This window comes from Enhydra lutris, unplaced genomic scaffold (genome assembly GCF_002288905.1).
Source record: "Enhydra lutris kenyoni isolate GAN:26980312 unplaced genomic scaffold, ASM228890v2 scaffoldscaffold15, whole genome shotgun sequence".
In the NCBI taxonomy this organism is placed as follows: Eukaryota; Metazoa; Chordata; class Mammalia; order Carnivora; family Mustelidae; genus Enhydra; species Enhydra lutris.
Genome location: NW_019154099.1, coordinates 63,290,207 through 63,303,199, shown reverse-complemented (window position 1 = coordinate 63,303,199; position 12,993 = coordinate 63,290,207). Strand labels below are relative to the sequence as shown.

General features: G+C 60.2%; 1 protein-coding gene across 2 annotated transcripts in view; it reads left to right on the top strand.

Annotated features, from left to right (window-relative positions):
- Positions 1-10,340, top strand: part of LOC111147054 (RAS p21 protein activator 3) — a 115,770-nt gene extending 105,430 nt beyond the window's left edge. For both annotated transcript variants that reach the window (XM_022502921.1, XM_022502922.1), the window contains exons 21-24: positions 2,414-2,622; positions 4,262-4,365; positions 8,256-8,439; positions 8,938-10,340. In XM_022502921.1, coding sequence (XP_022358629.1) covers positions 2,414-2,622; positions 4,262-4,365; positions 8,256-8,439; positions 8,938-9,013 — 573 coding nt within the window. In that variant the 3' untranslated portion in view covers positions 9,014-10,340. The remainder of the gene's footprint in view (positions 1-2,413; positions 2,623-4,261; positions 4,366-8,255; positions 8,440-8,937) is intronic.
- The last annotated feature ends 2,653 nt before the right edge of the window (positions 10,341-12,993 follow it).

Below are 12,993 nucleotides of genomic sequence, written 5' to 3'. Positions count from 1 at the left end.
TCTGGCTCCTGGCCTCCCTTGTCCGCTCAGTACTTCTTGGCTTTCTGCGGTGGAGAGCTCCGTCCCACAGAGGTTCCACCCTTGTCTGTCAGGGCCACGTCTTCTTCAGGGCTGGCGTCCCTCGCTCCCAGTGGGTGTGGGACGTGACAGCGTTCTTGCCCGCATCGTCAAAACACCCATCACCAGCACACACGGCCGAGCGCAGGCGGGGTTTCCAAGGGAGCCGCCAGGGACATACCTGGTCTGATTTGGGGCGAGGCTCAGAGGGGAGACTTCCTGTGTGTCCCCACGGAGGGTCCTGTGGGGGAGCCCACACATCAGGTCTGCTTACTGTTTGACGCTTTTCAAAAAGCACAGATCTCCGGGGACCATCTGTGTGGCACAGGCAAAAGCATGTCCAGGTCTCCTTTTCACCACACACCTTGGAGCTTGGTCGGGGAGGAAGTGCCCCTGCCCACTACTGTGGCCGCCATGGCTGCCGTGGCCTGGGGCGGGGGGGGGTTACAACTCTGGCCCAGTCTCCGGAGGCACAAATGGGCTCACGGAGGTAGAAGGAGCTCGCGTGTCTCCTGTGGGGCAGGAGCTCAGACCCGCCCTTGTGTCCGAAGGCCTGTGCACATGGTCCGTCTGCTGTGGCCCCAGGCCCAGCCCCCCTTCCCCGTGTCGCTGGTCATTTGCTTCACTGGTTGTGTCTTCCTGAGTGTTGCCAATCGCCCCCAACACCACAGGCTTCAGGGAGCTCAGATGTTGGAGCCCTGCGTTCCCTGAGAACCTTCTTCAGACGCTGGGAACCATCCCTAGTAGCCACCCCTCTAGGAGGACGGTCCTTGCACAGCGTCTCACCCCGCGGGCTCTCCTACAGATGCTGGGTGTAGGGTTTAGAGGAAGGTCCCCAAGTTGGGTCTGCCTCCCAGGAGCTGACAAGGGCTCTGTCTTCCACCTCCTGTGTCAGTCTGTCTCGGCACAACTCAGTCGTCTAGTACCCAGTAGGTGCCTATGCCGCACTGTGTGGTGGGGGGACACAGCGGATCTGCTTCAGCTATGACGGGGCTGCTTCTGGCCCAGGGTCACTGAGGAGGAAGACCGATGAGCTCACGTCTCTGTCTGGGTCAAAGATGGACATCGGGCCCGTGTGGGGTGGCCCTGGCTGGATAGATGGGGAAGGCTGCCCCTGGCTGGACAGCCCAGCTCACACACAGCAGTTCCCACTCAGCCTGCACTGTCCCTTCACCTGGACTACTGGAAGGGGTTTCTGGGGCAGGCAGATGGCCCCACGGCAGACGGTGTTTTCCCTGGGCCTGAGGGATGTTCGCATGTAGTGCCCGCCCCAGGAGGAATGCCATCTCCCGTGTGGAGGCATGCTATAGCGTGGGGTATCTGTTCCCAGGCCTGGGATTCAGCCCTCTCTAGGATGGGGGCCTGGGGCACCCATCCCTCCCTGGGCTCAGGGCCTTTGCACCTGCTATGCCCTTCCCAGGACCTCCACTGCCCCAGGACCCCTGCACCTCTCATCCCCGCTACCCCAGGACCTCTGTACCTATTGGTGCTTCTGGCTGGGACTCTCCATCTTCTGCTTTTCCCACCCAGCTTACTGCTACTTTAGTCATCTTTCTGACTTCAGCTGGGTCATTGATTTAAAAGGCTCTTGCCTGACTCTTCCTCCAACGTACACAGACCTTACACTTTGTGTTGGTTCTTATCCTCTTCCTGGCTGGAAGTTCATGGTGAGAGAAACTCTGTTTGGGCCACACTCTGTCCCCAGAACCTAGGGCAGTGCCTGGTATTCATGAATGGTTGTTGAATGAATAACGAGAGAGAGACGGCGGAGGCTCTGAGAAGCCTCAGAGCAAGTCACACTAACCTGGAAGGAGGAGGAAGAGCCTCCTGGTGAGGTGGGGTGGGTGGGGATTTTCTGATGGACACAACAGCACATACAAAGGTCCTGAGGTCAGTGTGGGATGAGGATAGGAGCATGGGCACGATAAGCTCTGATGTACCATGCACAGAAGACCGCCCCAGCTTAAAAAAACCAGGAGACTCAAAGAAACATTTTTGTCCTGACCACAGTGACCACAGCAGGGGGATGAGCAGTGCTACTCCTTTGCTTTTGGAATGGAGCTCCCTGAGACCCCAGGACATAGAGTGCCTTGGCCAGGCTGACCAGGGGTGACCCAGCTGAGTCGTGTTAGTCCCAAGTCCCCTAGGGGGTAGGCTATGGCTCTCTCAGTTTCAGGAACAGCAGGAAGCCCTTTGTGTGCTCCACAGCCCCCAGGCCTGTCCGGTCCCTCCCTCTGCGGCCCCCGGGCCTGTCCGGTCCCTCCTGGGCCTGTCCACATCCACACTGAGGACCCTCGTGGCCTAGGCAGGACACCTTGCCCGGCGGCCTTTCTGACCCTGACCGCGGTCTCCCCAGATGTTTCAGGTGATCCAGCCGGAGCGAGCGCTGTATATCCAGGCCAACAACTGTGTGGAGGCCAAAGCCTGGATCGACATCCTCACCAAAGTCAGCCAGAGCAACAAGAAGCGCCTCGCCGTCTACCACCCGTCCGCCTACCTCAATGGCCACTGGCTGTGCTGTAGGGCCTCCTCGGACACGGCGCCAGGCTGCTCCCCCTGCACCGGGTAGGTCTGTGCCTCCTCCCTCCCCCGAGGCCCTCCAGCCAATGCAGGCAGAGAGGGGCTCCCACAGGACCAGCCAAGGGGACGTAAATCAGCCCTAAACTAACAGGAAGGGAGAGCAGAGTGTATTGAATATAGACAGTGGGGTGGGGGGAGACGGGGACAGAGCATCCAAGAAACACAGAAGAGAAAACAGCAGGAGTCTCCTCGTTGCTTGGGGTCTGGGTTTTTCATGGGGATTGTGGTCTGGGGCATGTGTCCCCTTAGGTGTCCAGGAACTGGTCAGCACAAAGACAGGGTCCAGATGTCCTTTGTAAGTTATTCATTCCCTTGAGCCGGGGGTCTTGGCCTCGAGGTGTTTGGAGTGAGGGGTCTTAGCATTTCTGACAACCCTGCCTGCTCACTCCTCTTTTCTGTTGTGCTGGAAGACTCCGAAGATACCCTCGCCCGTTTGTCCGTTACAAGGAGGACGTAGGCCACGTGCATTTCAAGCATGTGTGGAGTGGGGCATGGGTGCCTAGCAAGAACAGAAGCTGGAAAAGAAGCAAAAAATAAAAAACATTTTTTGTTCTTTTTTTTTATGGGGTCCCTTCAGTCATTGTCTCACATCCACCCCGTGTGGCCAAGCACAGTAGTCCGGTTTGTGCACTGTACAGAGAAGTTTGGCCGAGGGGCCGCACTGGGGCTTGGCGAGCTGCACACGCACAGCTGCGTCTCCTAGGCTGTGCTCGCAATTCTTGAGGTGCCTCCATGCCAGAAAGCCCAGGCTCACCCTTGCAAAGGCCCTGTAGACTGGCAGGGGCCGTGAGCCGTCATGGGTGCTCTGTCTCCCAGGGGCCCTAGTGGTCCTTTGGGGTGGACGGCAGTGGGGAGGGTGCTCCGTGCTGAGGGAGGGCTCCCAGGGGTGGGGTGCTGTCGTGTTTCTTCCAGAAGAGCCCAGAGGTCTTCCACCATCCTGCTCACGCCCCCTTCAGTGTCCGCAGCTGCCATCTGACACCCTCTCCCTTCCTTTCCTGCCCCACTGTGAGCTGGGCCTCCTGGGGGTCTTGAGAGGCTCACTCGGCCCCTTCCAGAAGCAGGCCTGGATGCGTTCAGGGTGCCCCTGAGACCTGTGAGGACAGTGACGAATGCCGTCTGGTGCAGGGGTGAGAGATACCCCAAAGCTCACGAGGTGGGAGCAGAGGGTCCAGCTTCGTAGCTGAAAAGGCCGGGACTCGGGCATGTCCCCGCCGGTTCCACCCAGGAGAGGCTGAGTACTGTGTGCGGGGGCTGGGACCCTGCCACACCCTTGGGCTAGAGCCGGAGCCAGCGCAGGCTGCGAGAAGAGCGAGCACCTGGCCATCCTCACCTGGGGTGGCCCTGCAGGGCCCACCGCCCACGTGCACCAGGAGCGGCTCTTCCTGTTCCAGGTCCTTTCTTGTCAGAGCAGAACGAGCGTGGCCTGTCGGCTGCTGTCTCGGCAGGTCCGTAGGCCTCCGGTCCTCCGAGCCTGGGGACGGGCTCCCCTCAGTGCTCGTGAACCGGGTCCCGGCACCATCGGGGATAAGTTCACTGCGTAAGATCACTCCGTGATCCAGTGAGCTTTCGGAAAGGCAATGATTGACATCATCGTTCTTTCTGTTCTGTCACGGTGCTCGGGCAGCGGCCTCCCGGCAAACATCCAGCTGGACATCGATGGGGACCGCGAGACAGAGCGCATCTACTCCCTCTTCCACTTGTATATGAGCAAACTAGAGAAGATGCAAGGTAGGCCCGGCAGCCGGCGCGCCATCTCTGCAGGTGGCAGGTGGCCGCGGAGACACCCGCCGGGGTCCCGGGGGCACCTGGAGCATCCCGCAGAGACCCCCAGCCCTCGGAGCCCCCGTGGTCTGTGCGCATTCCCACACGTGGGCTGAAGGGGGAGCGCGTCCCGCAGGCCAGCAGATATGGGGCATGGACTGTAGGAACAGATTCTCTGCATGATCTTACGAGGGAATTTAGCCACGACCTCCAAGCCACCAAGTGCTTGAGAAGATCTTGTGTTTAACAACCTCCCACAGCCCAGACCGCGGACTCGTCTGCCTGCCGGGGGGGTGGGGGGGGCACGTGGGTGTGTGGACACGTGTGTGCGCGTGCATGTGGGACCGTGTTCCTGCCCAGAAGCGGCCGACATGATGCGTGCACACGTGGATTATCCTCTCCTTTGTGTTCTGAGGACGGTAGGTGACGTGGGAGTGATTGGGTTGAGATTCAGGAGAGGCGGTCAGGACGCGGAGGAGGGCCCGGAAGCCCCCTCTGAATGCAAAAGGAAGCTGAGTGGGCCTGGAAATACACCGTCCTGTTCTTCCTGTTCTGATCTGACCCAGCAGGCTCAGGGGTGGGCCTCAGCCCAGGACGGACTCCAGTCCCACCCTGCAAGCATTCTGCCTTGAGCTGTCTGTCAGGAGCTCAACCGCACCTGCCCTCGGGTCCCTTCCTGCAGCCTTGGGGGCCGCCTCTGGGTGCACGCCCAGGCTCCAGGCCCAGGCACTATCCCACATGGTGCACATGCGCGAGCATATGCTCCTGTGCAGACCCGCACACAACCGTGCACATGCGCACACCCACCCCTGCCCCACTGGGTCCTCCCCCAGCAAGTGTGCACACCCGGCACTTGGCCCTGAGGTTTCCTCTGGAGGCTGCGCGGGAGTGGTCCTGGGGCTACAGCCGGCCTCAAGGTGGCAGCCCCTCCCCAGCACACTGAGAGGGTGACCAGAACAGAGGATGGTCAGGAGACTTAGGGTGAAGCCACCCTGTGAGGTCCAGGTTCATGAGGGAGGCTGACTGAGCCTTGCGTGGTCAGCCACTTTCCAGCGGCCTCTCTCTACGCACCATCTCCCTCTTGCTTCCAGCCTGGGACCACCCCACCACCACAGGCCCCCATGCCTCTGTCCCTCAGAGCCACTCTCTGCCCCCTTCATCTGGCTGATACCTGTTTGTCTTGTGAGTGTCCTTCTCTGGGGAGCTTTTTCTAACCCTGTGTGTATCTCTGTCATTGCCGTGACGGCCATCTCTGATCTGTTCACGTTCGGTGGGCTTGACCCTTTGAGAGCAGAAGCAGGTCGTTTGCCTCAGTGCCTGACATGAAGGAGGAACGAATACTGTTTTCTGGATGACGGATGGATGGGCAGTGAACGGCAGAGGGGTGGATGATGGGTGATGGGCGGATGATGGATCGAGAGATGGTGGGTGGATGGTGGGTGGTGGTGGGTGGTGGTGATGGGTGTACGGGTGATGGTGGATGGGTGGAGGATGGGTGGAGGGAGAGATAGACGGAGGGTGCATGGATGAGCGAGCCTCCCTCCCCGGGTAGGAATCATCTGGGCAAGTGTCCGTACTGCCAGCAGAACTGGATCTTACAGTGCCCCTCGCTTGGCCACTGCAGCGCTAACTGTCTTCAGGCCTCTGCCTGGAGTCTCGGTGCTTCTCTGAGGCCGAGAGCTTGTCCTCAGAGCATCTGGTGGTCTTGAGACACTTCCTTTATACTCCTGCGGCTGTTCTCTTGAGTGCCAGGACCACGGACCTTGTCTCCCCCTGACGTGGTCGGTCCTTTCCTTTTGGCGCTTGGAGGCGGCTGTGCTCGGGCTGTGTGTGCGAGAGGAGAGACTGGGTCCCCTCCACCTCCCGCGTGTGGCGTGGACTCGCCTGGCCATTCTCACTTGGACCCACCCTGGCTCTTCCCCCCCGGCCCCCTGAAGTCTGCTGACAGTGGAACCCAGGACTTGAGGCAGGGAAGGGTTAGCCCAGGGCTTGGCAGGGACGGGGGCCACGGGGCTGAGAGTAATGCAGGGGTGACTTTCCAGGTGACAGCAGGGTCCCCGCTCTGTGATGAGCCCTGGGATTGCGACGTGCTTTCCCCTCTGCAGAACAGGCACGAGTGCCCACTTATCAGGGCACTGGGAAGGTTAGAGAGAGGACTCCCACGGAGCACCGAGCCGTGTCTCCCGCACAACCATGGACGTACGGTCTGGCCTCGGGCCTCTTCCCTGGCCTGCGCCTCTTGGGTCCCTCCCAGCACTCACCCGCTCTGGCCGCGCCCCTCAGCACCCCACGTGGGATGAGTCCGCAAGTCCCAGGCCTCAATCCAGAGACAGCTTTGGCCTCTGCCGTGAGACCACCGGGTAGCCCATCATGTCCTCTTCCGTGACACGAGCTAACTGCCTGGGTTGGCCCAGGATCCAGCTACACAGCCCCCGTAAGGCAGGCTGCCCGGTTGCGTATCTGAGCTACCTCCCCGAACCTCCCCCTCCGCAGGCCTCTGCATCTGTCCCTTCTCCGCCAGTGCCGTGCTCCGCCAGCACCGTGAGTCTTCGTGTCTGGTGGTTGTTAGCGAGGGTCGCAGACATGTGCTTGTTCCGGGGTCATGTCTCTTGACCTGTCCGCACTGGCTGTGACAGCACAGCTCACAGGTCCTGCCAGGCCCCCGGGCAGGAGTCTCTCCGGGAGACCGGTGCCCCCGCTTCTCAGAAGGGTTTGTCGAGGCTCAGACGCAAGTAACGTGCTCGGGGCCCAGTAGCTCCCATTAGTGGGGACTTTGGGGAGGGGTCCAGGCAGTCTGGCTCCCGAGACCCTGACCCTGCATGTGACGTGGAGAGAGGAAGGCTGAACTCAGACTGGCTGCGCACTGGGCTCCTCCCTCCTTTTCCTCCTCTGTCCGTTCGTCCCTCACGTACATGTTGCTTGTCTTTCTCGCGTCAGATTCTGTTTTTGAATCTTTAACTGAATCTTCTTAGTCTTCCTTTGTGCAGACTCGTGATTTTTCAGTAAGAATTCGAGTTCTTCCGGGTTGGAGATAAAGACGGGATGGACGCTAGAACTCCTGTGATAATGAAACAGCAGGGCGGGTGGGGTGAGGAGCTCCCTAGGTTGGGCTCACCTCGGCCCAGTGCTGTCCAAATGGCATGTCTTCCCACACAGACCCTCCGCGGCCCTGGAGCGGAGGGTCCAGCTCAGGTGTTTGAGGACAGGTCAGGGGGAGGGCTAGCTCAGGTGTTTGGGGACTAGTGGGTAGACCTGGTCCCAGCCTAGGTGTTTGGGGAACAGGTTGGGAGGCCCCAGGCCCAGCTGCGGTGTCTGGGTGCTTCTCGTGGGTACCTGGAGGAGACGGCGTGGTCTTCAGCAGGAGTGAGGTGGTCCAATGAGAAAGTCACGTGTCCAGCAGGTGGGGGCGACAGAGGTCCTAGGAAGCTGCTCGTGCAGCCCAGCCAGGAGGTGACACCCTTGAGGACAGTGTCCTCGTGTCCCCGCCACAGGGTGTGCACGTAAACGCCAGGTCAGTGACGCCCTGGCCCCTCTTTCTAAGATGGGGCTTTCCTTGAGGTCATCTCCCAGACTGACCCTGGGTGACCCCTCAGGCCCTTGAGCCCCCGGCCCCACGTCCAGGAAGCGACATCTGCCAGCTGGTCTGGCGAGCAGTGGGGTGTGGACAGACGCGGGTGCTCAGGAGACAAGCTGGTCAGACAGGGCGTCAGACCCTGGCTTCTCCGGGGCTCAGCTCCGGCCTGGCTCTTGGGAATGGCTTCTGCTTCTTTGTGCTTTTGTGTGGGAGCGGTCAGCCCTTCCCTGAGGAGGCTGGCCATGCACGCTGCCCTGACCTCCGGCCCCTCTCAACGCCGCAGAGGCCTGTGGCAGCAGATCTGTGTACGACGGGCCCGAGCAGGAGGAGTACTCGACGTTCATCATCGACGACCCCCAGGAGACCTACAAGACACTGAAGCAGGTCATCGCCGGGGTCGGGGCCCTGGAGCAGGAGCACGCCCAGTACAAGAGGGACAAGTTCAAGAAGACCAAGTATGGGAGCCAGTGAGTACGGCTTCTGGGTTGTAGGGGAGCCCTTGGCAAAGGTGACGGGGAAGGGACTGCAAGGAGCTTCCTGGGCAGAGCCCGACCCTAAAGCCACCTGTACGCACCCGTGAGGCTTGGGCAGCCGCCCCATCTCCTCAGAGCAGCCTTCCTGTCCTCTCCAGCTGTCAGGCAGTGCCCCGTGGACGGCACCTCCCTAACTTCCCGCCTCCCAGTCCCTCCTTCCTCCAGAACCTTCCACCTCCTGACCCATTGCTTCCAAAATTAGGCTTCAATCAGCCAGAAGTCCCACACCCTTTGCCTCTCTCTAGGCCACAAGTACGCTTCTATAGGTGACTTCTGCCTAAGTCTTTTTCCTTTGTTTGTATTTTTCACATTTATTCCGATGAACATGTATCACGTTTAAAGACAGACAAAAGGATAAGAAAACGTGCAGATGGGCACTGGCGGTTGGGAACTCGGCCTCACTTTCTCTGCTCCCCCGTTTCCCCTTTGCAGGGAGCACCCCATCGGAGACAAGAGCTTCCAGAGCTATATCAGGCAGCAGTCGGAGACCTCCACCCATTCCATTTGAAGCAGAATGTCCTGTCCCAGGACGGTGCCCTGGGCTGCAGCAGGAAAGCCAGTCTTTGGGCTTGAGGGAACAGAGAAAGGACAATAGGGCACGGGGCCTTCACTTCGCAGCTCACCTGTGACCCACGCCAGGCCTACTGGGCAGCTGAGACCCTCGCGGAGCTTGTCTGTGGTTGCTGGGGCCCCGTCATCACACTGGTGGCAGGAGACCTGGGCTGGTCCTTCTGGGAGGAGGGGCCGGGACCACCGCGCCCACTGCAGAACTCGTGCTTCCTGTCCTGGACCCTTGGGCCTCTGCTGGGTTCTATGCGGCCTGTGCGGTGGAGCCCCCAGCTCTCTCCCCCCACATGCCCTGCGGGACCAGCATGCTGAGTGCTTCGTGTCCTGTCGCCTGCCGGCGGCCACGGCCCCGGCCCTCCGCTTCCAGCCCTGCCGTTATTCCTGCGGAAGGTCAGTTTCGCTTCCTCGAGCGTCACCACACGAAGGCCCCCGTGTGCGAATGCCTTGACGACTCGGAGGTACAGGGGCCTTCTGCCGAGAGTGCCGGGGCTTCCCGTCCGCTCCTGCAGACGCTGGCGTCCCGCCACTGCCAACCCAACAGAGCGGGCAATGCGCCGTGCAGAGTCCAGCCGCCCCCCTTCAAGTGGAATTGTCGTTTGCTGTCGGTGGGACTGAGAGCAGGGTCCACCTCAGCTGCCCTTCTGGGAGTTTGGGGAAGGTTTTTAAAATAGAAATGTGCATTATTTTCAAGCTGTTTTTCTTAAAGTTTTTAGAGGACCGTTTCTAACGAGCTGTTTGATGAAGTACCTCAGAGCATCTAGGCCTGTCGCCAAGGGCAGGATGCATGGCAGGCACACGGGCACGAGCCGCTTCTCTGGGAAGCCGGTGGATGGCCCTCCAGAGCGCCCCAGGGGACGAGCGTCCTGAGCTGTGCAGATCCCCAGCCCCCGGGAGCAGGGCTTTGCTGTGTCTCTGTGAGGCCCCTAGAAGCTGCCAGGCAGTGGGGGTGCTTTTCTGTGGGGGTGGGGGTCCTGACGTGGGGCAGCTGGCCTTCAAGCTTTGGAGAACACTGTTCAGATGCTCGGACCTTGTGCCTGTCTCTGCTTTTATTTGCAAATACTGTCCAGACTCTGAACCATGATGGATAGGACTTGTCACAAAAATGGTGGAGGACGATGTTGCAGAAAATACGCTTAGGGACACACAGCTAGCAGGCCACACCGGACTACCGTTTTTAACTCGGATTTGTAACTTGATGTCTCTGTTTATAAGATACTAATGATCTGCAATGTATTTTACTGGCCAATTAAAACAGACGTTTTATTCTTTCTGAGGACGGTTTGATTAACGGCGCACGTGGGCGATGGGGTGCGTGGCGGAGCGGGGCCTGTGGGAGGCTGGGTGGCAGGCCACGTGGCGGGGAGGCTCGGCTGCGAGCCTTTGGATCAAGCGGAAACCACAGTGCTCTGTGGGATGGGAAGTGTGGGGTCGGGTCCTCTGAGCCTGTCCAAGCACGTCTGCTGGAAGCTCCGGTGGGGGTAGAGACGGGCATCAGCCCAGGAAGGGCAGGATGGGCTCCCGCACGTGCTGCTGTCTCCGAGAGGCCGTGGGGAGGCCGGAGGTGCTGAAGGCCCTGCCCCACCTGGACGGGCGGAGGGAGGGGCCGCATGCACCTGGAGGAGACCTGACTCCAGAGCAGGGGCGCATCGTTTCCCTCTTCTTCCTTCCATGTGGTTTTCACTCCGTTGCTGTTTTAATTCCAGCCCGAGTCAGCTGTTGGGAAAGAATCAGTGAGCTGACTCTGGGACATCAGGTTGGACTTGGGGGAGGTGGGGGAAGAGGGGGCGGTCAGCCCCTCTCTGGGACATGGACTTGGGGAGGGAAGCACCATCGCTGCTTTCCTCTGGGCCCTCCCAGCAGCGGATGGCCCCAGGGCTAGGTGGGGGGCTGATGGGTACAGAGGGGGCACACCTGCCTACGAGGCCTCCAGGTCAGAGGCCACCAGCATCCGTCAGCCAGGACAGGAGCATCCACAGCAGGGCCCTGGGGTACTGGCCAACTCAGACACATGCGGGACCCAGGGAGGTTCTGCGCCCATGGAAGGACAGAAGGGAGAAAGCCTCAGGGAATGTGGCACCCAGAAGCCCCTCTCCTGGGACTCCTGATAGGTCACAGTGTCTCTCAGGTCTCTGTGTGTCCATTTGCTCTTCCTCCAGACAGCCCAAGCATCCCCCTGCCCTGGCCATAGCCCCTCGGCCTCTCCCTGACCAGCAGCTCGGCATGCGGGTACCTGCACGTCAGCAGCAGTGCCAGTCCCCGGCTGGGTGCAGAGCCCGCCCGCGGATGTGCTGTGAGGCGTGTCGGAGGGAGGGATGTGCCTGTGGAATCGGGTCCCTTTTGTTTTGTTCTGAATACGTACAATCAGCTGGCTGCTCCGGGAGGACCCTGAGTGTCATGTCCTGAGGCCTTGGGCGCTTGGAGATTAAAGAAAGTGTCTGCTGGGATGAAGTCAGACAATTTCTGTTAAGTTGTATTATGTGTCCCCCAAAACCTCATGGCAAAGTCCTGAGCCCAGCCCCTCAGACTGTGACAGTATTTGGAGAGAGGATCTTTAAAGAGGTAATTAAGGTCACCTGAAGTCATTAGGGCGCACCCTAATCCCGTATGACCGGAGTCCTTCTCAGATTGGGGCGCAGCGGTGGACACGGGAGAGGATGCTCAGCATCACTCATTGTCAGAAGAGGACGAGCCCAAACCACAGGGGGTGTCACTTCCCACCAGCCCGACGGCAGAACGGCTAAAACCAACAACACAGGAACCACGGGTGTCGGCGAGGACGCGGAGAAGGGGGAGCCCCGTGCGTTGGTGGGGACGCAGGCTGGCGCAGCCGCTCTGGACAACAGCATGGAGGCTCCCCAAACAGTCAAAACCAGAGCTTCCCTACGACCCGGCAACCGCACTACTGGGTATGAACTCAGAGGACACAAAACACGGGTGCAAGGGCCCCAGGCCCCTGCGCTGCCGGCGGCCTTCTCTACAGCAGCCACGATGCAGAAGCAGCAGAGTGTCGGCGGAGACGGACGGAGAAAGAGGATGCGGGCTGTGGGGTGCACACGCAACGGACCACGACTCGGCCATCAGAAAGAGGAGATCGTGCCGCTTGTGACGTGATTGGACCCAGGGGCCCTGCTGCTAAGTGAGCGAAATCAGACGAGTAGAGACGGACGGACGACCGCGTGAGTCCACGGAGAAGTGGGCACGAAACGACGACGACGAGCCCAATGAGCAAACAAGAACCAGAACCAGAGCCACAGATACAGAGACTCAGCGGGGCGGAGTGGGGGCCTCTGGGAGGGGGTCTCGGTCACAGGGCGACCCGGGACTGAGCGGTCAGGGAGCGTGTCGCCTGAGAGCAGAGGGCGGCGCTGCACTTGCCCGGGAAGAGGAGTGCAGATGCTGCGATGTCCTCCTGAAGCTACTGCACTGTTGCGTGTCACGAGACTCGGAGGAAAGACAGAGCAGATTAGGGCAGGGCTGTGCGGAGAGACGACGTGGGAGGACACGGGGTCAAGGCTCACTCTGGCTGAGCGGCTGCCGAGACCCCAGCCCTGGTGGCACCCACACCTGGGCCTTTCCACCTTCCGACTGTGGGAGCCCCGTTAGGGTCCGTAATCAAAGGAGCGAGACTGATGCAAAGCGAAGGTCAAGCAAAGCTTTATTTCGCGCCAAGCATCGAGAATCAAACTGACCGGCCGGGGCCGACTCTTGCAGAGACACGACCCCTCCCAGCCTCACAGACATACTTTCATAGAGGTGTTCAGCTGGGCTATGCACAGGTGGCCGATGAGACTGCAACACAGAGACCACTGCTCAGTCATGTGAGTCCGCCACTACAGAAAAACCGCCAGGTAACACGGGCAGCCAGTGGAATTTCAATTTACCCTCGTAGATATATGCGCGTCCCACTGGTTGGACGTCGTC